The following is a 23,190-nucleotide window of genomic DNA, read 5'->3' on the forward strand; positions in this document are numbered from 1 at the left end:
GTGGAAATGTAGCAAGGGCAAATCAGTCAGTAGAAAGAGAGGTAGTAATTGAGAAACTGAACCTTTTTGTCCTCGTAAATTTCATTCAAATCCAAGGGTGATTTGGGAGCAATAAATGAGGGTAGGTCCATTTCCAAAAGGAAAAAAGAAAGGATGACGACTAAAAAAATAAAAAAAAAGTATATGTGTATTTTATTATTTAAAAAAAGTAAAAAAAAAAATCAAATAAGGTTTTTTAATCATCATTTAAATTAATAATTTCACTTTAAATAATATTTTATATTTATTGGACGTGAAAGTCGATTGAAATTTGGTTTAATAGCAGCGTTGAGGTACGGATGCCATGCTAATCTCTCTCTTCCCTTTCTCTCTCTAGGGCTTTCTTTGTCTCATATTGGCTTCACCTTCATGTCTTTCACTTTCTCGCCTCAGATTTTCTTTCCAAACAAGCCTTAGACTGAGAAACCCCTAGAAAGTCCTAGAGAATTTCACTCTTGTCCTCTTTCTATTCGGTTCTCCCGATTGAAGAAAACCTCATAGAAGCTGTAGATCACCACCGTTTCAACGCAGTTGGATCCGGTTCACTGAGACAGCGACATCCTGTTTGGTGAGTATTTCTTATGAAAAGCGCCGCAGTTTTATTCCATACCGCTTCTGTTTTTGTTTCCTGGAACTGAGAAACCCGAGTAAAACAGGTTATGTTCTTATTGTTAGGTTTTTTGGAAGAAGCGTTAGGTTTTTTTTAGGGTTCGATAATTCGTGTAAAAAGAAGAAAAACGGTGGCGTCCTGTTGGGTCGGTGCTGCCTCATGCGATTTGATGCCGCCAGAGCCGTTGCCTTGGGATCGGAAGGATTTTTACAAGGAGAGGAAGCATGAGAGGACGCAGTCGCTGCCTCAGCAGCCACTGACGGCTCGGTGGAGAGAATCCTCTTCCATGTCGCCGTATCAGCATGCGTCTTTTAGAGAATTCACTCGTTGGGGATCCGCTGACTTCCGTCGTCCTCCTGGTAAGTTCTTTCCATCCTTTTTTATGCCGTGTGTTTCACCCGCTTTCTCTTAGTTTAATCCTTATCATTTGAAAGTAAGGATTTTACAAGCATGAATTTTGTGTGGTGGGTTATTTTTTTTTGGTGTTGGGAATTAAGGACTGGTCAGATCTATGGGTTTTTAAGTTTTGGTTTAGTTTCTTTTGGGAATATTTGATTTTTTTTTCTGTTTTTTTCATTTTAGATTACACATCTTCATTCCGATTGATGGAGAATTTTCTTTTTACCAGTTAGTTTTTTTCCTACTCGTTTTGCTTATTGCTTTATTTAAGAAATCAGCGTTCTTGATTTTCTGCGTAGGGTTTTCTTTTCATTAGGGATAAGAATTTTGGTCTTCATATTTTTTTGGGTTATAGAAGAATATATACTTTGATTTTGATACATGGGGATTTTAAAATTTGTTAATGATACGCAACCTCGCCTTTTTGGAGAAGGATGAAGCTTTTTTTGGTTTTCTGGGTTCTATTTGTTTGTGGATCGTTGGAGGTAGAAACTGTTGATTTTTCTTTGGTTCCATTTATTTGATCTATAAATGGAGAATTCTAGTTTTCTAAGAAATATCTTTCTTTTCTTTTTGTTTTCCTCCTCTTTTGCCTTTAAGATTTAAGGTTTATTGAATTTCCTTATGTTTTAACACTGGATTTGGAAGATACATATACATTGCACGTGTTGATACTTTTGTGTTTCTCCTTTGTTGCTTCAATTTTTATGAAGGTCATGGTAGGCAGGGCAGTTGGCACCTGTTTGCTGAAGAAAATGGTGGTCATGGATATGTTCCATCGCGATCGAGTAACAAGATCTTGGATGATGAGAATTTCCGTCAGTTGGATTCTTGTGTAGATGGGAAATATAGTCGAAACAGTAGGGAAAACAACAGAGGGTCTTCTAGCCAGAGAGATTGGAGAGGTCATTCATGGGAAAACTGCAATGGTTCCCCAAGCACTCCTGGGAGGCCTCATCTTGTCAATAATGAAAGGAGGTCAGTGGATGATATGCCAACATACCTTTCTCATACTCACTCTGACTTTGTAAACACATGGGATCAACTTCAAAAAAGCCAGCATGATAATAAGACAATTGCTGTAAATGGGTTAGGCACAGGACAAAAATGTCAGAGTGAGAACTTTGTAGGCTCGATTGATTGGAAGCCTCTGAAGTGGACTCGCTCTGGAAGCTTGTCTTCACGGGGTTCTGGCTTTAGCCATTCAAGTAGCTCAAAGAGCTTAGGTGGTGTAGATTCTGGTGAAGGGAAGCTTGAGTTGCAACAGAAAAATTTGACCCCTGTCCAGTCTCCTTCTGGGGATGCAGCAGCCTGTGTCACATCTCCTGCACCTTCTGATGAGACATCGTCAAGAAAGAAGCCACGCCTTGCATGGGGTGAGGGTCTGGCCAAGTATGAGAAAAAGAAAGTTGAAGGCCCTGATACAAGCATAGATAGAGCTGGGGCTAAAATATCTGTCCGTAATACTGAATTTAACAATTTTCTGAGTTCTAATTTGGCAGATAAGAGCCCTAGAGTCCTTGGATTTTCTGATTGTGCTTCTCCTGCAACTCCTTCATCTGTTGCTTGCAGTTCCTCTCCTGGTAAAAAAATATTTTCTTAAATATTGTCAGTTTTAAGTAGATTACCTAAAACAAGTATATGATATCATTGACAATGTTATTGAAGGTATGCCTGCACGATGAAATGGGTTCTTGTCAGCATTTTGGAGTTTTACAATCTATGTGCTTTTACTGACTATTCTCTTCATATACCAGCAATGATTGACTGTCTTGTAACTTAGCATGACCCTTGTTAGATTATATGTTCCTGATTTGCCACTTTTCCGCCTCTCTGACATTTTAATAACACAATAAATATAAGGTTGGATGATGAATAAAGCATGCACAACTGTTTTAGTAGGCCCACATGCCGATTAAATTGATGTTTAGAACACTGGTATTGTTATTTTAAATTGTACATACTCCTTTTGAAGACCATGGAAGAGATTGACAGAGACATGTTTCTTTTCATTGCTATGACAGTATGCTTGTTTCTCATGCTCTAGGAACCACTTTTTCAGTACGTAACCATTCTTGACTCTCCACTTCCCCCTTAAAGCATTTTCTTTATGATTTTATGAGGTGATTGCTGTTTTCCTTTTATCAGTTCTTAGGTTCCAGTTATTGATGGGTATACCTTACTATGTAGAATTATAGAGCCTTATTTTTAAGGAGGAAAAAGTCTAACATCTGGCCAGATTGGTTGTTCTCGATTGAGAATATGACCATGTCATAACCATTTGTTGGAAGGAACTTTGCTTTTCGGTGCATTTGGCTTTGCTTTATTGTGACTGGCTTATTCTTGTGTTATCTTGTTTAAGTTTAACATTCTTAAATGGTGTTATCCCACTTCTGTAAGTATTGGGTTTCCTGTCTTATATTCTAGTTGCACACTTCCACCTATTACCAATTGGTCTTGGTGGGTGTTTAACTTGGTATTAGAGCCTACAGTTGCTCTGTAGCTTCCCCCATATGAGGTTGACAACTCTAGTGAGGTTCATATGTAGGCCATTGTTGAGCTACATGTGAAGGGTGTTTAGTAGTCTTATCTCACATCTATTCAGTTTTGGTTGTCTTGTGGTCTTGTATGTTCGACTTGGCTTTTTCCGCTTATGAACAATTTTTTTAGATTAGATGTTTGCACTTGTAGCTTCTAGGCCATGTCCAAATTAGAGGGTGTGTTATATGTATGTAGTCATGAATGCATGTCTGTGCCTGTCTGTGTGTACATATGTCGGAGACTATCAAATTGCTGGATTTTAAATGATTCCCTTCCGCCTTTTATCTTTATTCTTGCATATTGGTTGCAATGATTATACTTTCTCATTTATCACCACAATACTGCTGGTTGTTGCAGGTGTGGAAGAAAAATCATTTGGCAAAGCTGCAAATGTTGATAATGATACTAGTAATTTATGCGGTTCTCCAACTCTTGGCTCTCAGAATCATCTAGAAGGACCCTCTTTTAATTTAGAGAAATTGGATATCAATTCAATTATCAATATGGGCTCTTCACTTACTAATTTGCTTCAAGCTGATGATCCTTGTACAGTGGATTCTAGTTTTGTTCGCTCTACTGCAATAAGTAAGTTGCTACTGTGGAAAAGTGATGTTTTGAAGGCTTTGGAGATGACTGAATCTGAAATTGATTCACTTGAAAGTGAACTTAAGTTGTTGAAAGGTGACTCCCGGAGCAGATGTCCTTGCCCAGCAACATCCAGTTCTTTTCCTGAGGAACATGGAAAAGCTTGTGGGGAGCAGGAGGCTGCATCTAGTCTGATCCCTCGACCTGCCCCTTTGCAGATTGATGCTTGTGGTGATGTTCTTGTTGGGAAGCAACCCCTTTGTAATGGTGTCCTGGAAGAAGTTAATGATGATGTAAAAGATGGGGATATTGATAGTCCTGGAACAGCAACATCTAAATTTATGGAACCATTGTCTTTGGAGAAAGCAGTTTCTCCATCTGATGTAGTGAAGTTTCATGAATGTTCTGGTGATTTTGGTACTGTTCAATTGATGTCAATGGGGAAGGTGATTTTAGCTACTGGTTCAGGTAATGCAGGGACTGCTACAACCATTTCTGCAGAAGGCAGTGTGCTAAAAAGGATTGATAATGATGCACATGTTCCAGAATCATCTAACTCTGATGTTGGCGATGAGAATGTAATGTACGAAATGATATTGGCCACTAATAAGGAATTGGCTCATGTAGCGTCTGAAGTATTTAATAAACTATTGCCTAAAGATCAGTATAACTCTGAAATTGGCAATGTAGCATGCACACAGTCTGATTCAGCGATCAGGAATAAAATTGCAATACGGAAGCAGTACTTAAGATTTAAGGAGAGAGTTTTGACAATTAAGTTTAAAGCATTTCAAAATGCTTGGAAGGAAGATTTGCGTTCACCTTCGATGAGAAAATATCGTGCAAAGTCCCAGAAGAAGTATGAATTCAGTTTACGCTCTGCACACGGTGGCTACCAAAAGCATCGGTCCTCCATTCATTCACGGCTCACTTCTCCTGGTAATTGTTTGAGTCTCCTGCTTTAGAATGGTTTATATTTGTTGCAAGTTTTATTGTGATTTTGCATGTGGTTGAGTGGCATTACTTTAATTTAAGTTTGTAATACTTCATTTTGTTTCCTCTATCTCTTGCCTTTTACTTTTTATCTATTTCAATTTTTATTGGAAATGAAATTATTATGTAATTGTAGCTGAAAATCAATATAGGAAATAGAGGAAAATCTTGAATGCAAAATGAGGACTAAGCTAGGTTTCTTCTATCATAGAGGCAAGTGGATAAATTTAAGTTCGGTTCTCTCATGCCAAGAAAATAGATGTTGAAATTTATGGTAGATCAAGGCACTTCAAGGGAAGAATTGAGTTCAGTTGATATTGAATCAAATAGTAATCGATACTAACAAGGTATACAAAAGCTTCATAACATAATGCTAGTGCTGGGAAAGAGATTATTGCTCTACATGAACCTTTGTTCATGTTAGAAGATGCATCGTTTGGCATATAATGAAGTTAAAATTATCTGTTGGTTACTATGTTCTAAATACATTTTTTCATGAATGACCAATCATCCATGGTATTAGAGATTCTGAGTTTTTTTTGTGGAAATTTGGTAATAACTGGAGTAAATACATGGTGCTGTGCTTTGACCTTTATCTGGTGAAACACATTGCATTTATTGTGAAAACCTAGCTGTGATCACTTGAAATTTGGTATATTGGTGTTAGAATGGCTCTAGGGTACTAAAACCAGTCTGCCGCATTTGTCTCCAAGTTGGTGATATATGGTAAATTGTAGGGTTGGTTTCATCTTCCTTCCTTATTAACATATGTTCTGTTAGTACAGATTACATGCCTGCAAGACAATTATGATCATCATATTTGATTTGGCTGAATTATATGCCACTGCAAATGATGGATTGTCAAACTGGTATCTATGATGCATATTATCATCTTTGAAAGAATCAGGTTCTTTCAGAACTATTGTTGTGACTGAAATTTTATGTTTTAGTCGATGAACTGAGATTCACTTGATGGCTTTAGTTTTCCTTGTGAAAATTTATAAAGCCACTTGAGTGTATTATATTTTCCTGTATTTTGTTTTTCTCTTAAATCCTTTGATCTAAGCAAATTGTTTTTCCTAATTATTGTAATGGTTTTCAATTGTTTTTTCTTTCTTTCTTTAAAAAACCCTAGTAAATTTAGCAAGGTAATCATCACTTTTGATTTGGATTTTCTTCTAGTTTTTGTCTGTTTTTGCTTTCTTTTCTTGAAAATTGTTTATTTAAAGATTAAGTCATTGCTAATGATGTATATAGTTACTGTTGGGGGTTGTTTTTGTAGCAGGAAATCCGATCCTGGAACCTAGAGCGGAGATGATCAATTTTACTAGTAAACTACTTCTAGGTTCCCATGGCAGGCTTTACAGGAATGCTTTGAAAATGCCTGCATTAATTTTGGATGAGAAAGAGAAAAAGGTCTCGAGGTTTATCTCTAGTAATGGATTAGTTGAAGATCCATGTGCCATTGAGAAGGAAAGAGCTTTGATCAATCCTTGGACATCCCAGGAGAAGGAAATTTTTATGGCTAAGTTGGCTGCCTTTGGGAAGGACTTCAGAAAAATTGCTTCTTTTCTTGATCACAAGACTACTGCCGACTGTGTTGAGTTCTATTACAAAAATCACAAATCAGAATGTTTTGAGAAAACAAAGAAGAATGACCTGAGTAAGCAGCAGGGGAAGTCTGCTGTGAATACCTACTTGTTGACATCAGGGAAAAAACGGGGCCGTGAATTGAATGCAGCTTCCCTCGATGTTCTTGGTGCAGCTTCAGTTATAGCAGCTCATGCAGAGAGTGGCATGCGAAACAGGCATACGTCTGGTAGGATCCTTTTAAGAGGGCGTTTTGATTCTAAAAGATCTCAACTTGATGATAGCATTGCTGAAAGGTCATCTAATTTTGATATTGTTGGAAGTGATCAAGACACTGTTGCTGCTGATGTCCTAGCAGGTATATGTGGTTCTTTCTCTTCAGAGGCAATGAGTTCTTGCATCACTAGTTCTGCTGACCCTGGAGAGGGTTATCATCATGACTGGAAGTGCCACAAAGTTGATTCTGTGGTTAAAAGGCCTTCAACATCTGATGTGTTGCAGAATGTTGATGGGGATACTTGTTCGGATGAGAGTTGTGGGGAAATGGAGTCTTCTCATTGGACTGATGAGGAAAAATCTGCCTTTTTACAGGCTGTCTCGTCTTATGGTAAAGATTTTGATATGATTTCACGATATGTTGGTACAAGATCCAGGGACCAGTGCAAGGTTTTCTTTAGTAAGGCTCGTAAATGCCTTGGACTGGACTTGATACATTCAAGAACCAGAAACATGGGAACACCCATGAGTGATGATGCCAATGGTGGTGAGACTGATACGGAAGATGCTTGTGTCCAAGAGAGCTCAGTTGTTTGCAGTGAAAAGCTGGGATCTAAAGTTGAAGAGGACTTGCCTTCCACTATTGTGAGCATGAATGTTGATGAATCTGATCTTACCAGAGAAGCGAATTTGCAATCTGACCATAACATATCAGAGGGAAACATTGAGAGGCTAGCAGATCATAAAGATTCTGTGGCAGCAGAAGTTAACTTTTCCAATGTGGATCACACCGAGCCAATATCCGAATGTGGTGCTGGTGATATGGATGTTGATAGCAACCAGGCTGAGTCACTACATGTTCAAAATAATGTTGCTTTGGCCAATATAAGTGCTCTAGAAAATCATGTTGCTGAAGAGGGTGTTTCTGTTGCGGTATCAGCATCTCATGGGGGGACGGGAGATTGTCATCCTAGTTTAGATGCTTCAGTTGAGCCCAAATCTGGTGCTGCTGTTTTGTCTACTGAGGGGTTTGGAAATAATTTGGAGGCACAGGAAACTTTGTCATCCAAAAATGTTATGGATGTCCGTGATACAAGATGCAATGCGGAGATTGATAGTCAAGTTATTTGTAGGCCGGATTTAGATAAAAGTAGTGGTGAGTCCATTGATAAAAATTCTTGTTTAGATTTTAGCTTCAACTCTGAAGGTCTGCGTCAAGTTCCTCTTGACTTGGGTTCTGCTGGAAAGCCTTCTATCTTATTATTTCCAAATGAAAACTTTTCTGCTAAAAATTCTGCATCACATTCTGATGCCTCTCAATGTGAAAAAATTTGCAACCAAGATAGGTTGTCAGCGACACTTGCTTATCAGGGGAATGAAGACAAACAGCCTAACAATGCTGTTAGTGGACATGAGCCTGAGCATTTATCTGGAAAGCCCTCAGTGGATCTTGCTGAATTGCAAATCTCCACTTTGAAAGAAATGGATATTGATATTGGTCACAGTCAGTTGCCTGAAGTTAAAAGGCTTTCAACCTCAGGAAAGGGTGTTACTGGTTTATATTTAGTTCAAGATTATCTTCAAAAGTGCAATGGTCCAAAATCACCATCGGAGTTTCCACAACTTGTACAAAACTTAGAGCAAACAAACAGCAGGCCGAAATCCCACTCTCGTAGTCTGTCAGATACAGAAAAGCCTTGCAGGAATGGTAATGTCAAGCTATTTGGTCAGATACTCAATTCCAGTTCCCAGGACGATGGGAAGATCCGTTTCCCTGAACAGAGCATGAAATCTTCGAATTTGAACTTCAGAGGTCATAACAATGTTGATGGAAATGCATCTTTCTCAAAGTTTGATCAAAATATCATTTTTGCACCGGAAAATGTTCCCAGGAGAAGCTATGGTTTCTGGGATGGCAATAGGATACAAACTGGGTTGTCATCTTTGCCTGACTCTGAAATTTTAGTGGCGAAGTATCCTGCTGCGTTTGTCAATTACCCTGCATCCTCATCTCAAATGCAGCTGCAGGCATCACGGACTATTGTTCGGAATACTGACCGAAACATGAATGGTGTTTCAGTTTTCACCCCAAGGGAAATAAGCAGCAACAACGGTGTGATGGATTATCAAGTGTACGGGGGTCATGATTGTACCAAGGTGGTGGTGCCTTTTGCCATGGATATGAAGCGACGGGAGATGTTCTCCGAGATGCAAAGGCGAAATGGGTTTGATGCAATCTCAAATTTACAGCACCAGGGAAGGGGTATGGTTGGAATGAATGTTGTGGGGACTGGAGTGGGAGGTGTTGTAGGGGGCTCCTGCCCAAATCTTTCTGATCCTGTAGCAGTACTTAGGATGCAGTATGCCAAAACGGAGCAGTATGGTGGACAGAGTGGGAGTATAATGAGGGAATAAGAGTCGTGGAGAGGTAAGGGGGACATGGGCATTCGCAGGTAGTATAAAACCAAATTCCTCAGCAGCAAATATTTCTTTGCTGCACACTGTATAATAGTTTTTTGTCTTTGTTTTCAATGAAAATGATGATAGGGGCAAGCAGTGTCTTTTTTGGTAAAAAATATTTAGGTCCCTTGTAATATTTGCAGCAGCAGTCTTTGTATTTGTTGTATTCGATGGAAAATACACAAAAATAATCTGTCTAAAGTTTAGGAGGGCCAATCCAGCAATTTCACTGTTTCTAGTAGGGTGTAAACGAGATACTTTGTTACAAGCTATTCAAGTTCAGCTTGAAAAAGGTTTCGAATTCAGTTAGATGTCAAGCTGTGTTGAATTGTGTATTTTGCTTCTGCTCGAGCTTAGCTTATCTTTATTGGTATCGGATTATAATTGAGATTTGCAAGGGTTGATCAGTTCAGAGGAAATTTGTATGTTCAGCAGGAGCGAGTTTTTTTTTTTTTTATTTTTATATTTCCCTTGCATCTTAGAGGTAGTTATACAATTACAATGTTTAGCATCAACCCATGTTTTCCATCTTGTAAGCGCAACGTTAGTAATCCATGTCAAGAGTAGATAAGAGTTCAAAGTCTGAAATATGTCAAGAAAATTTATGCAAGTTTAGTATGTGAAGCCGTTGCGCAAGAAAGTGTCTAATGCAATGCAATAGTGAGGTATTTCAGGGAGGGCACGAGTTTAAATATTAAAGACGATATTGTTGGGAGAAGTAATTATAGACCTTCGAAAATATGAGTTTTCTTTGGCACATTGCATGTTTATAGAGATATTACAAATTTAAATCTTGGAGACAGATTTGTTAAAAGGACTAATCATATCCCTAAAAGGGTGGACTCTACTATAAAAAGATGAATACTACCATACAATAGACCATAAAATAGATGTAAGATAACATTCATAAAAAGGAAAAAAATACTTAATTGAACAGTTGATAGAGCTAAAAACATAATTAAATTGTTCCGTTCAGTATAAGAAGTAAAATATTTTTGCTACATCTTTATTCTCTCTATAAGGAAGTTTGTCAAAATATGTAGTATATGAAATGAGCACGCATGTCAACTATATGAAATGAGCACGAAAACATAGAATAAAGAATTCTTTGTCTAGAAAGCACACAAGTACAGCTTTAAACGAAAACATAGAATGGAAAATTTATTACTTACATTTTCTATAAGGGGCATCAATTCTAAAATTTGAAGTCTATTAAATTTAATCTAATTTTTACGACTCAGCCCTTATACCAAAATTAACTACCTACCATTTCCCTGAACCTCCCACTTCAAGTTTAGTTACCCATGACTAGATTCAAGAAAAAAAAAAAAAAATCCAATAATCATACGAAATATGCATAAATGGTAAATTTAATAAAAATAGAAAAAAACTTGGGCTTTTTTTGAAAAAGCTTGAAAGCAATGAAAATAGCAGCAAAGGAAATGTAAAAGAACACTTAAAACAAAGCTGAGTAAGATTAAAATAAATATTAAAGTGTAACTACAAGAAAAGTTGAAGTATTGAAAGATAATTAGAACCAATGTACAATAAACTTAACCAACTAACTAACTTAGCATTAAATTAGAAAAGAAAGAGTTTGAATGAGAAAAACACTAAACCCTAAGTTAAAAAGATGAAAATCTAAAAGTTTCTCTCAACCAAAAGTGACTTTTAACATTTAATTATAACCCTAAATTTTGGACCAAAATGTCTTTAAATGTTATATTTTTATTGGAGGTAAGGTTGGACACGGACTACCCCTACCGTCATTTTTTTATCCCCTCACAACAGTGGTATCATGATGCCCACGACAGTCTTGAATGAGGGCGTCTTGGGTTGTCTCGATATTGCGATACCACTGAAGATGACCTTAACTCTCTTCATTTTTTCAGAGGTATCACGACTTTCATTCTTTGATATCGCGATACTCTATTCTAACTGATGTTTTCTTCACATTCGGGCTACCGTCGACTTCTTACAACACTCAATCAACTCGTGAGGTTACCTATGATGCATTTGGCTAACTCAAGTCTCAAAAATAGCATAAATCTAACAAAAACAATTTATTAACAACCAAAACTAAAAATCAACAAAAGTAAAGAAAATACACTTAATTTGTTTCAGAATAAGCTCATGAAGTGTAGTAGAGAGGCTAATTTGACATATCAAATTACGGTAGACTAGAGAGTAAGTAGTTGATTTCATTTTGGGACATGTAAAGGAACATGGCGGGATACATGCAATGAGAATAAGTTTTATCTTATAAATTGGACTTGCTGGAGTCTGAAGGTGAAAGTGGTGTCAAATACATTAAACTCAAGAAAGAACTTGAACTCAAGATTAAATTTTGTGCAAGAAATCACAAGAATACCTGGATGAGAAGTATTCACCATGGTTAGAATTTGTATATGGTAATAACTTTAAATAGATTTATGGATGGCATTGTGCAAGCACGTTAATAATGCCCCTGACAGGCTGCTTGCCTTTATCGTCCCAACTAGGGCCGAATGGTCCTACTTCCCTATCATGGGACCTGTTCAACTGTTATGTCTCTTGGGTCAGGTATTGCTTCAAGTGGCCCTTTTGGATTACTATTTCTACTGCATCCTTCAAATGGACACAATGCTTTGTGTGGTGTCCAAGAGCGCTGTGATATCGGCAATGGTGGTTAGAGTTGTTTTAGTGCTGGCTTGGTGGCAAAGTGGGTGATGCCTCCAGAAATCCTTGGTATTCTATTTGGTCAAAGATTTGGGCTGGGGAGCAAGTAAGCTCATGATAAGTGCGATACTAATTGTACGGTGCCCGAGACCTTTGACCTTGGCTTGCTCTATTTTCCCTAATAGGTCTTAGGCGACTACAGGATTGTACAGTATTAACTCGTTGATGGCCTATTTGATTTGAAGGGTTATACTGTCCATATCCCTTGTTGCCCACTCCAGAATAAGTTCTTGGTTGATAATCTTAGAATCTTTGCGGAGGAGAGAGGCGTGGAGGATTGGCTTGTCGGGTAGTAAAGATAGAAGACTTAACATGAGATTGTTCCACCTCATCATTTTTCGAACACCTGTAACTATCTCGTACAAAGTGGATAACTTGCTTGGTGGATCACTGATAATAATGTACCTTAAGTGCTGGTTAAAGTCCCAGCAATCAAGGCCTAAATGTCCCACTCATCTGTAACCCCTTTGGTGACCATTGTGGCAGTACTGAAGTGACGAACATAGTCATAGGGATTCGTTTGCTCTCTACGGATGGTCATGAGATAGGTAGGGGATTGTTGCAATGTCTTGTTAGCCAAGAATCTGCTCATGAAGAACTCGACAAACTGCTCAAAGGAGTGGATAGGCCCTTTTGGAAGAGAGAGATACCACGCCCGGGAGTTATGAGAAAGGGTCATGGAGAAGGCTCAACACTTAATCACGTTAGACGCACCCAGGATGTTCATGTGGTTGTTGTAATGGACTAAGTGGTCTTCCGAGTCCCCTGCACCATTATACGTGAACTTAGATAACTTGAAGGAGGCTGAGATGTTGAAAGACAATACTTCAGGGGCGAGAGGCTCATTAGAGTAACTCCAAGAAGTTTCGTCTGTTTTGGCCCCTTTCATTTCTTGCATCATTTCCATCTTGAAGGCCTTCAACTGCTCCTCCAAGGAAGTATTATTTCCTCGACCCCGAGTGTTCTGGGAGTCGACTAGTCGGTTGTCGTTAACGGGTGGATCATTGGGATTATGGTGCTCGTGGTCTATGCAGACTGTGGATTGAGCCTCATCATCTGGATGTATCAGATCGCCTCGCCTCGCATCTCTGTTATCAGCTGCTCATTTCTGCAGATCGAGAAGGTACTGATACTCTTGTTGCTCATTGAAGTGATGTTCCTGTTGAGAAAGCTGCTCTTCCAGACATCGCATTTTCTTCTGTACTTCTGAAGCATATGGTTGGGACCTAGAAGGCTGCTACTGAGAAGCCTGGTCCAATGGTATAGTGGTGACGGTCGGCTGAGCTAGAAGAGTGGCAAGGCAATCAGTGGCATACTGCAAATAATGAGCTATCTGCCCCATAGGATTCTAAGGAGACAGGCTAGAGGATGGTTAGTTGGTGGATGAGAACATTCAGGCGAGAACGAGTGGCTAGCTTGCAAGAATGCTCGATCCTCTAAAGGAAAACGGGAGGTTGATTGGAATCAGACCTTTCGGGCTACTGGTCTTTTGGTAACTAGCTGGTTGATAGAGAATGGAGGGGCATCTCTCGAGTGGCTTACCGTGCTGCCACATGTCCCGGGCCGGAGGCCGGAGGGGATGTAACAATATTATTTATTTTACCTTTTATGCCTTTGTTGTAAGGCCTGCCGATGGGCCTATTTGTCTCTGTTTCTTTTGTTTGCCTTAATGGTTTGTTTTTGAGCTCTCAAGTTATTGCTTAGTATCTGCGCCGCTTACATGAATTTTTCTCCGAGGAAGGCTGGATTTACTCAAAACTTGTTTGGCTCCTGTCCTTTACTTTGTCCAGCTTTTAAGACTTTTTTCATTTGGGTATGGCTATTCTGGGATTTTAGCGTGCATGCCTTTCCTTTTTGCATGGGATCTCTGCTGTATTTGATTCTCATTTAGTTGGGAGCCAATTCGTATTTACATTTATGAATGTATACTTACATATTTTAAGGGAGGAAATCTGGGGTGAGCCTGGGGGGAGGGGGGGGGGGATGAGGCACCTATAACGTAGTTACTCCCTGCTACTACGGGCTATCTTGATTGAATTGAATGCATTCATTATCTCTTTGCCCTTGTAGCATAAAAATCCAAATATCTTATCCTCAATCATCTGAAACAAATTCAGCCTTTAAAATAAAAAGAACAATCCATATTTACCAGAATGAAATCAAAGAAATAAAAACTTGGAACAAATCAATGGTGTCATGATAAAAAACTGAAAATGAAACCCCAAAATGCTTGAGCCAAGTTCAGAACTGCCAAAAACGGCATCATTTAGTTTGCTCTGTTGAAACCATATATATATATATATATACCAAAAGGGCAATCAAATGGTCCTTGGTTATTTCTAGAACCTTCACTTGCATTGAAGAATTGGATAATAATTCTGATTCCTGGTTTTAACGGGAAAAAATTACTTAAATTAGTTTAGGAACAAGCAAAAAGCAAATAAAAAGTCAGCTGATGGAACTCTTGTAAAGTAGCTTTTGAAGCGTAGTAAACTTACTTAAGGATTAGTACCATCGGTTGCTTTCTTGTATTCAGGTTTCAGCTCATACGTTCCTTGATTAGTTCCCTTGTTGTTGTATATACACAGGTCTTTAAGTATATCTTTCAGAAATTGCTTCAAAGAGAGAGAGGTCCGAAGAAGAATAAAAAAACTGTCAACTTTTGGCTTGAAGGCAATAAGTAAAATAGTTTGTATTAGTCAACAAAGATCAAGATTGCATCATTTATGCTTTGAGTCAATGACAGTTCATCTTTCAATACCATATCTAGTGGAAGGAAATATGTTATACCCTGAATTTTGTTTGCAGATTGACAATCCGTGTTGAAAAAATCTTACACAAGCAATCAATACGTCTTCTGATTGTCTAGAACCTCAAATCTTTATATAATGTTTCCCTTATTTGAAGTTCACTTTTTCATTCTTTTCTAGGGTTAATCAAACCTCACTGACATGATCCCTTATATTTACTGAAATCACCTGTATCCGGATCTGTTTTTCTAAAAAAACACAATAGCCTACGTTACCTTAAGTCAAACATGAGTGTGGAATACAGGTCTGTGTCTAACATGTACGTTCAGGTTTTCTTTGGAAGGTTCTTGGAAAGCCATATCTTTATACATAAAATGTCAAACACAAGTGCCGGACACAGGTGCTTCAAGAAAAATGAAAAGTTCAAGTAACATAGGAATTAACACCTACCCTAGACTATATTCATCTCTAACACCTTATGGATCATTTTTCAAGGCCCTCTTTAATTTAAAAGCAGGGTTAGCTAGCATTGAATTATAGGTATGTCAATAGCATTAAGGGTGTGTTTGGTTGGGTGGAAAAGTAGAGCGATGGCAGGAAGGAAAGGAAAAGTGGAAAGAAAATGAATTTTGAGTGTGCTTGGTAGGAAAGAAACGTGGGGAAAGAAAATAAGAGGGGAGGGGAGGGGAGGGGAGGGGAGGGAGAGAGATGTGCATGTTAGTTCAAAATTATGCATTTTTCAAATGTTTTTTTTTTTCTTTATTTCCATGTTCCACCTCTACCAAGCAATGAATGAAAAGGAAAAGTAATTTTCTTTCCATTTTTTCCGTTTCTCCTACCATGAACACCTATGGAAAGAAAAATTATGTTTTCCATCCTTCTAATTTTCTATCCCTTCAATTTCCATCGTACCAATTTTTTTCAACTCTACCAAGCAAAGCCTATGGTTCCAAAAGTTACCAATTAAGTAGAAATAATTGATTAAGAAACATACTTCAGGTTGGTCTGTCTCTTGAATCAGTTGTCTTAAAGTCCAATTCGATTGCCTTTCAAAGAGCTTAAACATAATATCTTCCATCTCCCCACGATCCCTCCTTGTTCTTTTTGTATCAGATGTCTTGGCAGGCGCCTTCTTCTTTTCCTATTGCAAACACATCAGCTCTCCTCATACATATGGCAGACAGATTATAAATATATTCTGATTGCATATATGAGAGCAAATGAACAGTCCCCAGGAAAACAAATCAGTGAAGAACATTATATTTAGATAATTTTACATATAAAGTTAGTAGGCATATGTACGTTGAATACAGCAGCGATAATCATCCCTGGCATAGGCCTCATGTGAGTTCCATTATCATTGTCGATGACCTGAAATGTAGAATACAGAAAAAAAATTAAGGGAAAGGGAAAGAGGTACAGGAATGAAGAATATATGGGAAATTATCACGCAAAAAATACCACATAGGAAGTAAGGACACAATCAAGAGTATTTCTTAATACCTGTATCTGTCTGGATTTGTTCATAGATTTAGTTGTCCTTTCACGGCAAAGTTTCCCATAGTTTTCGATGTTTTCATCATGAGGTCTCATGTCAAACTTGTTCAGTATTTTTCCCTCAACCGCAAGCTTTCCTGCAAGATAAGACAAATTTCATAAATAAGGACAGTAACATTTCTTAACATTGAATCTCCAACCCAGGTTTCTTTCTAGTTCATCTTGAGATGACAAGAAAATTCTGAATTTATTCACTGCACTAAACAGATATGTACTGGAGCAGCAATGTTTTCATGCACAAGTCTGTGTATTAACAGGTTAGACCTATGCTCTGGTAATGGTTCAAAACATAATGATCCCAAAGAAAGTTAAACTGTCTTACAGGTCCCTGTACTATAGGTTGAAGAGTAAATTAGTCCCTCTACTATGAAGGTAAGCATTTTAGTCCTTGCAGAGGTAAAATTTTAAAAGGAGGTAATATTCAACGTTAAGAAAATGCCAACTTTTTGTGTTTTAAAGTCACATGGAAAAGAAAACCAAAATTCGACATTTAAAAAAAAAACATGACAAGGATTAAATTGCTCATTTTTTTTCACACCTGTTTTAGAACACAAGTCAGCATTATTTAACATTCAACCTTACCACTGTTTATAGTTTTACCTCTTAGCTTCAAAAATAAATGTACAAGGACCAAATTGATCATTTTTATAGCAGTAGGACTAATTAGCTCCTAAGTCTACAGTACAACGACCCCCTAGTAGTTTAACCTTCAAAAGAATCTCATTGGGCCAATTATTTACATATCTGTGCATGAATAATATTTCAAGATAGAGGCGTCTCAAATTAGCAACTTGGATCTGTATTCTTGTCAGAATAATGAATTAACTGGAACTTTTAAATGTCAAAAAAATAACAGTATGACACTATTAGGATCCATGCTTCCAATAAGCCAATAGAATGGCGTATCTCCCAGATTCTATGCGTGACCAATACATGAAAGGTCCAGCAAGATTGTTTGCTTAATATATTTCTAAGTTATAATTGCAACAGTTTAAGTCCATGAGAATAATCCTTCTTAGTTAGAAAGAGTGATGAGTTGCATGTTAAGATTGTTTCAGGATAGCTGCTGAGCCTTAGTTTTCTCCTCTTTAAAGAAACAGTTCCCGGAAAGAAAATGGTAAACCAGCTTCGGATTTCACATTTACCATAACAAGCCAGCATCATACCACTACATTTAACCTGTTAATAAGAGACGAACTGATAAAGTGTCGGAGAAAGACTAGATCAGAAGTAGCTTGGAGATGAATATCATTTATAATACAAAATGATAATCTAACTTGTTGAAATACATTATCCATGCCAAGAATAAGGCTAGTATGTCCTGGGATGATACATGCTTATTACCTTGGGAAGTCTCAGAAAACACAGACATTGGAACAAAGTCTTTGGTCATATCCATGGAATAGCGCTTCGGTACATCCCCGGTTTCTGTGCCAACCAATTCCATGGTGAACTGAGGTTAAAGAAACAAATTACATAAGAAGGAAGACAATGAGAGCATTATTATTCTAAGTAAAAGAACATAATTCCACCCTCCTCTCTCAATTGATAAAGAAAAAAGAACCAGGGAAGAAAATCTGTCAAAATTGATTGACAAGCTATGAACATCATTAAGCAATAAGGAATATAAACAAGTTAATCGTGACAGCACATATTGTGGGAAAGAAAATGGAAAGCACAGGGACCTAAAAACACCCTGACAAAGTAAATACAGAGCTACCTAAATCATCCAGTTGAGGGCTGAATTCATTTTTGTGATACACTTTAGTTTTATGACAGTTGAGAAGAACCACACTTTTTTTTAAAGACATTGATGCACCAGTTGATTGCAAGCAATACAATGACTCAGGGCAGAAAGAACCAAATTTAATTAAATCATCATGATCAAGACCCTCCATAATCAGTTATGGCTTCAATTAACTCCTTAGTGGAGGTAAGTAAATCCCATATTTGACCCAATAAAGATATGTTCCTCTCAAATATAAAAAAGTAACTCTGAAACCATAAGTAATGTGAAAACCAGAGAAAGGTACCACTTAGAAAGGAGAACCCATAAAAGTAAGAACTCAAATGCTGATATATATACCATTTAGTTTTGTAAATTTCTCATCCAAATGAGACTGAAAAGCTACCCAACTTCATTTGAAACAAATCTTTAAGACCTGAGGCTAAGCTTAATGGTTTGTCCAAGTTCTCAATCATTAAACATCTATAAGATCATTAGCTAAAATCCTTCACCCACTTTGGGAACCAAATTATTTTTTCAGCTAATTTTCATCAACAGTTATTGTCTTAACTTACTTAAAATTTCATGGTTTCAACTTTTTTTATACAATATCAAGAGATTTAACCACCCATTCAAGTCAAGACAATCTCATGGTTTCAACTAACTTCATTACTCTATGACTACTGTTATCAGCATCAAGCCTTTCTCTAAAACATCAGTTATAAATAAAACTATCTAAATGGCACCAATATTACAAGATTCATTCTTCCATGGGAACATTATAATGATTATAGAACAAAAGCTCATCTCTCCGTAACTGAAAAACTATGCATGCAAGCAGCAATTTCAACCAAACTAAAATATAATTCACCCACACCAATATATCCAAGGTAACAGGAAAAAAAAAGTGACAAAATTTGCTTAACAGAAAAATGTTAAAGAACAGAAAATGGTCAAAGTTAAAAACTTTCATCACATATTACTCAGCAAAGATTTCTTATTTTATTTCTATTTTATTTCCCAAAGAGAATAAAGAAAAAGCATCAACACGTCCCATTAAACCAGAATTTGGAAAACCATAAAAAAACACAAAACATAAGAGGAAAACTTTAAAAAAAAGTTCAAATATGGACAAAGGGGAAAAAATGCATGCAGTGAAACAAACCCAGAAAACCAAAAGATACTTAACACATTAAAACCCATTAACCCACATAAACAAAATAAATCCCTGAAAATCACATGAGATAAAAGAGGGAAAAAAAGAAAAGAAAACGATAAAGAGAACAAATGCATGACACCAAAAATGCGTTAAAACTTTACCAATTATAACCCCATTAACCCAGATAAGCAAAAAAAAAAAGATCCTGAAAATCACATAAGATAGAGAGAAACAGAAAAGAAAAAAAAAAGGAGATAGAAAGACGAATGCATGTAATGAAACAAACCCAACAAATCAGCACAATGTTATTGTTTAAAAGGATGGAAACCTGAGGAGAAGAGGAGTCATTATCATCACTGGAAACACGGGGGTCAATGGAAAGAATAACTTTGGCAACCGCTTGAGAAGAAGAAGCAGAAGAGGAAGAAGAAGAAGAAGAGAGTTGAGGGGCTTTGAGAGAGCGTGAAACTAATCCAGGGCATTTCATTAACCACACCGACCTTTCAGCTTTGCTTGTTTCAAGATAGTTATCCTTGTTTTCCATGGAAATTTTATTTGGAGGACAAAATATGGAAATAAACAGAAAGAAAACACAAACTGTTTTTCCTTCTAACAAACAAACTGGGTAAACGGTAGAGTTTATGATGGCAGGCAGGACTCTCGAGATCTTTTGTTTGTTTTATTTTATGGGTAATCGAATTATTTAAAAATTTTTATTTAAATTATTGGTTATTAAAATCTAGCATTTTCTATTCGTATTGCTTACATCAATTAAAAGTTATCATTCATTTTCTTTTATATAATTTAATTTTTTTTATAAAACAACTTTGAACGTCACGAATTTGCGAATTAATATCCAAACAATTTTCTTTTTCTTTTTCTTATCTCTGAGATTGACCATCAATCGACTTAGATCTAAGGCATAACCAACTCGTCGAATCATCATTTGAAGCTCACTAGTCGAGCAGCTCAGTGACTTAAATAAAAATTTTTGAATACTTTAATGGCTTAAAACATTGAATAGTTCAATAATCATTTTAAAACTTTTTGAAGTTAAATGACAAAAAATGTAAATTTATTAATAATTTAATATCATTAAATATAATTTAACTTTATTTTATGGATAAATTACACCAATAGTTACTCAACTTTAGTGCAGCCAACAAAACAGTCATTTTGGTTTCAATTCAGTCACTCAACTTTCGAAAAACAACAAATTAGTCACTAACGTTAACGAAAGTGACAAATCAGATACCTATTAACATTTTTCGCCACAGGCTTAACGGGACAGCTGACGTAGCCACCTAACTGGCCACGATGGAAACTCAATTAACCTAAACCCAAACCACGGTGGAAACCACAGCTTCTCTACCTTCCAATCTATGCCAAAACCAGAAACAAATATTGCAACCCAACTGTTTGTGGAAATGTCACAATGAGCTACCCTTTTAGATTTTCAACCTAACCTCTCAACTCCGGCGACCATTAGTTCGAACTCGATTGTGATAGCAAAAACCACATCATTTTATCCTTAAACTATGACAGATTCTACATCCAAAGCATCTACCATGGCTAGTTAACAGTAAAAGAAAAATAAGATGAAATGGAGATGCCAAACAAAAGGTATGACGGTTTAAGGGTTGTTGACCCCTACCACTGCCATAGATGTTGTCCCCGCTGCTACCAATACTCTGCCTGTCGCCTTTGTTTTCTCTTCTTCTTCTTCTTCTTCTTCTTCTTTCTCCTCTTCTCGCAATTCTTCTCATTTCCTCAACACAAAAAGAATAAACCAACGTTATACGAGTTTTCAAGCAGAGATGAGATGAGATGGTGCATTTGGCTGGATATAGTGAGAAAAGCTCTTGACCATTCTCGTCATCAGAATTGTTCTTTGTGAAGCTTGCCCCACCGCCATCGCCGTAATCCAAAACCTCATGCTGCTGAACAATTCTAGAAATTTTCTTTTCTTCTTCTTATTCTCTTCTTCTTCTTATTCTCTTCTTCTTCTCTGCTTCTTCTTTTGCTTTTACAGAAAATAATTAAAAGGACTGATTTGTTATTTTTTAAAAGTTGAGTGACTGAATTGAAGTCAAAGCGACTGTTTTGTCAACTACACTAAAGTTGAGTGGCTATTGGTGTAATTTATCTTTATTTTATTTATATCATATATTAAATCTATTGGCTTAACAGATATTAGTTGGACGGAAGTTTTAGGGAGCGCTACTTACAATCAAACTTTCCATGAGATCCTGTTAAATATTGGGGTAAAAGAAAAAATAAAAGGAAATTATATTTTTCTTAGCATTTAAGTTTTGTTACAATTTTCAAATTTGTAACTAAGTTTTACTATTATTTAAATTGGTAATCGAATTTGGTTTTGTTATATTTAAATTCATTTTCTTAACACAATAAAAATAAGATGACATGGAAATTAATATATGATTAATAAAATAAAATATTTTTAATTCATAATTAAATATTACGCAGGATTGAAAACTAATTTTTTGTATATATTCAAATTTTGGTACATACCAAAACTTTTGAGGAAATACCTATTTTTTAAGGATTTACAAATATTTCTAAGTTGTTACCAAAATTCTAAAAGTTTATTGAAAATTTTAAGGTTATACAAAATTTCTAATGATTTACCAATAATTCTAAGAGTTTATCAAGATTTCTAAAGATTTCCTTAGTATCCTAAACCCGATTCACTTAACATTTTGACATACCAAAATTTCTAAAGGTTTCTCACTATTTCTAAGGATTTACCAAAATTTACAAGGTTATACAAAAAATTTAATGGATTTACCAGAATTTCTAAGGATAATTTGGTATAACCTTAGATGTTTTGGTATAACCTAAGAAATTTTGGTAGATCCTTGGACTTTTTTTTGGTATGTCAAAATGTTGAGTTGATTAAGCCTGGGACACTAGGGAAATCTTTAGAAATATTTTTAAATCCTTAGAAATTTTGGTAAAGCCTTCAAATTCGTAAATCTTTAGATATTTTGGTATAACCTTAAGAATTTTGGTAAATTCTTAGATATTTTGATATAACCTTAGAAATTTTGATAAAATCTTAGAAATTGGTAAAACCTTAGAAATTTTAATGAAGCCTTTAAAACTTTGGCAAATATTTAGATTTTTTGGTATAACCTTAGAAATTTTGGTAAATTCTTAGATTTTTTTGTAGGCCAAAATGTTGAGTTGATCGAGTATGGACATATTAGATCTGGTGCCATAAGTGTAGTATTTTAGTCTAAGTACACCAGAATTTTTTTCAAACAGATTGGTTAATAAAATTATTCATGAATTACATTAATATTTTGTATATTTTCCTCACATGATTTTTACACATAAAGCAAAATGAAAGCAAATGTCACTCACTAGTTGTCTAATGTTTAACTAATACTAAGCGGTATTACGTGGTCAAACAGTAATATGAAAAGATAACTTGTATTAGTAGACGAATCTAAACATATCCTTAGTCTAATCAGAAATGAGCAAACCAATTGAAAGACTAATATATTGTCTATCAAGTCTAATTAGGGAGATGTTTTGTCTTGGGCATCGGAGCAGACGACTCTTAAAAGATAGAGACATAGATGTGACTGATTGGACTAACAATACATTGAATAGGACCCAAACAGAATAGATCCTGAATCTGTTTATGGATTTATTCACTTGTGACGTTCATAGTGTGACATACCTAAATCCTAAGTGGATGACAGAGTATGTACGCGTGACTCGTACACTTTGATATAAGTAAAAGCCTAAGTTTGAATAGATAAGAAACCAAAAGTTGGCGCATTGGGTGTGTAACTTTTGCAATACGTAGTGTCATTCA

The 23,190-nt window shown here is 36.4% G+C and overlaps 2 protein-coding genes across 4 annotated transcripts; one reads left to right on the forward strand and one right to left on the reverse strand.

Annotated features, from left to right (window-relative positions):
- Positions 1–342: 342 nt before the first annotated feature.
- On the forward strand, positions 343–9,738 carry LOC105776280 (uncharacterized). Of its 3 annotated transcripts, none has more exons than XM_012598848.2 (5): positions 343–607; positions 696–1,008; positions 1,762–2,631; positions 3,947–5,113; positions 6,450–9,738. In XM_012598848.2, exons 2-5 carry the CDS (start codon positions 819–821, stop codon positions 9,386–9,388), a joined length of 5,166 nt encoding a protein of 1,721 aa, XP_012454302.1. In that variant the 5' UTR covers positions 343–607; positions 696–818; the 3' UTR covers positions 9,389–9,738. The 3 variants fall into 3 exon arrangements, with proteins under 3 accessions (XP_012454302.1, XP_012454301.1, XP_012454303.1); XM_012598847.2 differs by having other exon boundaries at positions 715–1,008; XM_012598849.2 differs by having other exon boundaries at positions 715–1,008; positions 6,453–9,738.
- A 4,441-nt stretch (positions 9,739–14,179) lies between these two features.
- Positions 14,180–20,008, reverse strand: LOC105778089 (uncharacterized). The gene is made up of 7 exons (XM_012601681.2): positions 19,672–20,008; positions 17,803–17,911; positions 16,405–16,535; positions 16,204–16,272; positions 15,896–16,042; positions 14,650–14,766; positions 14,180–14,536 (listed from the first exon to the last, which is right to left on the reverse strand). Exons 1-6 carry the CDS (start codon positions 19,885–19,887, stop codon positions 14,650–14,652), a joined length of 789 nt encoding a protein of 262 aa, XP_012457135.1. The 5' UTR covers positions 19,888–20,008; the 3' UTR covers positions 14,180–14,536.
- Between the last annotated feature and the right edge of the window lie 3,182 nt (positions 20,009–23,190).

Source organism: Gossypium raimondii, chromosome 10 (assembly GCF_025698545.1).
Source record: "Gossypium raimondii isolate GPD5lz chromosome 10, ASM2569854v1, whole genome shotgun sequence".
In the NCBI taxonomy this organism is placed as follows: domain Eukaryota; kingdom Viridiplantae; phylum Streptophyta; class Magnoliopsida; order Malvales; family Malvaceae; genus Gossypium; species Gossypium raimondii.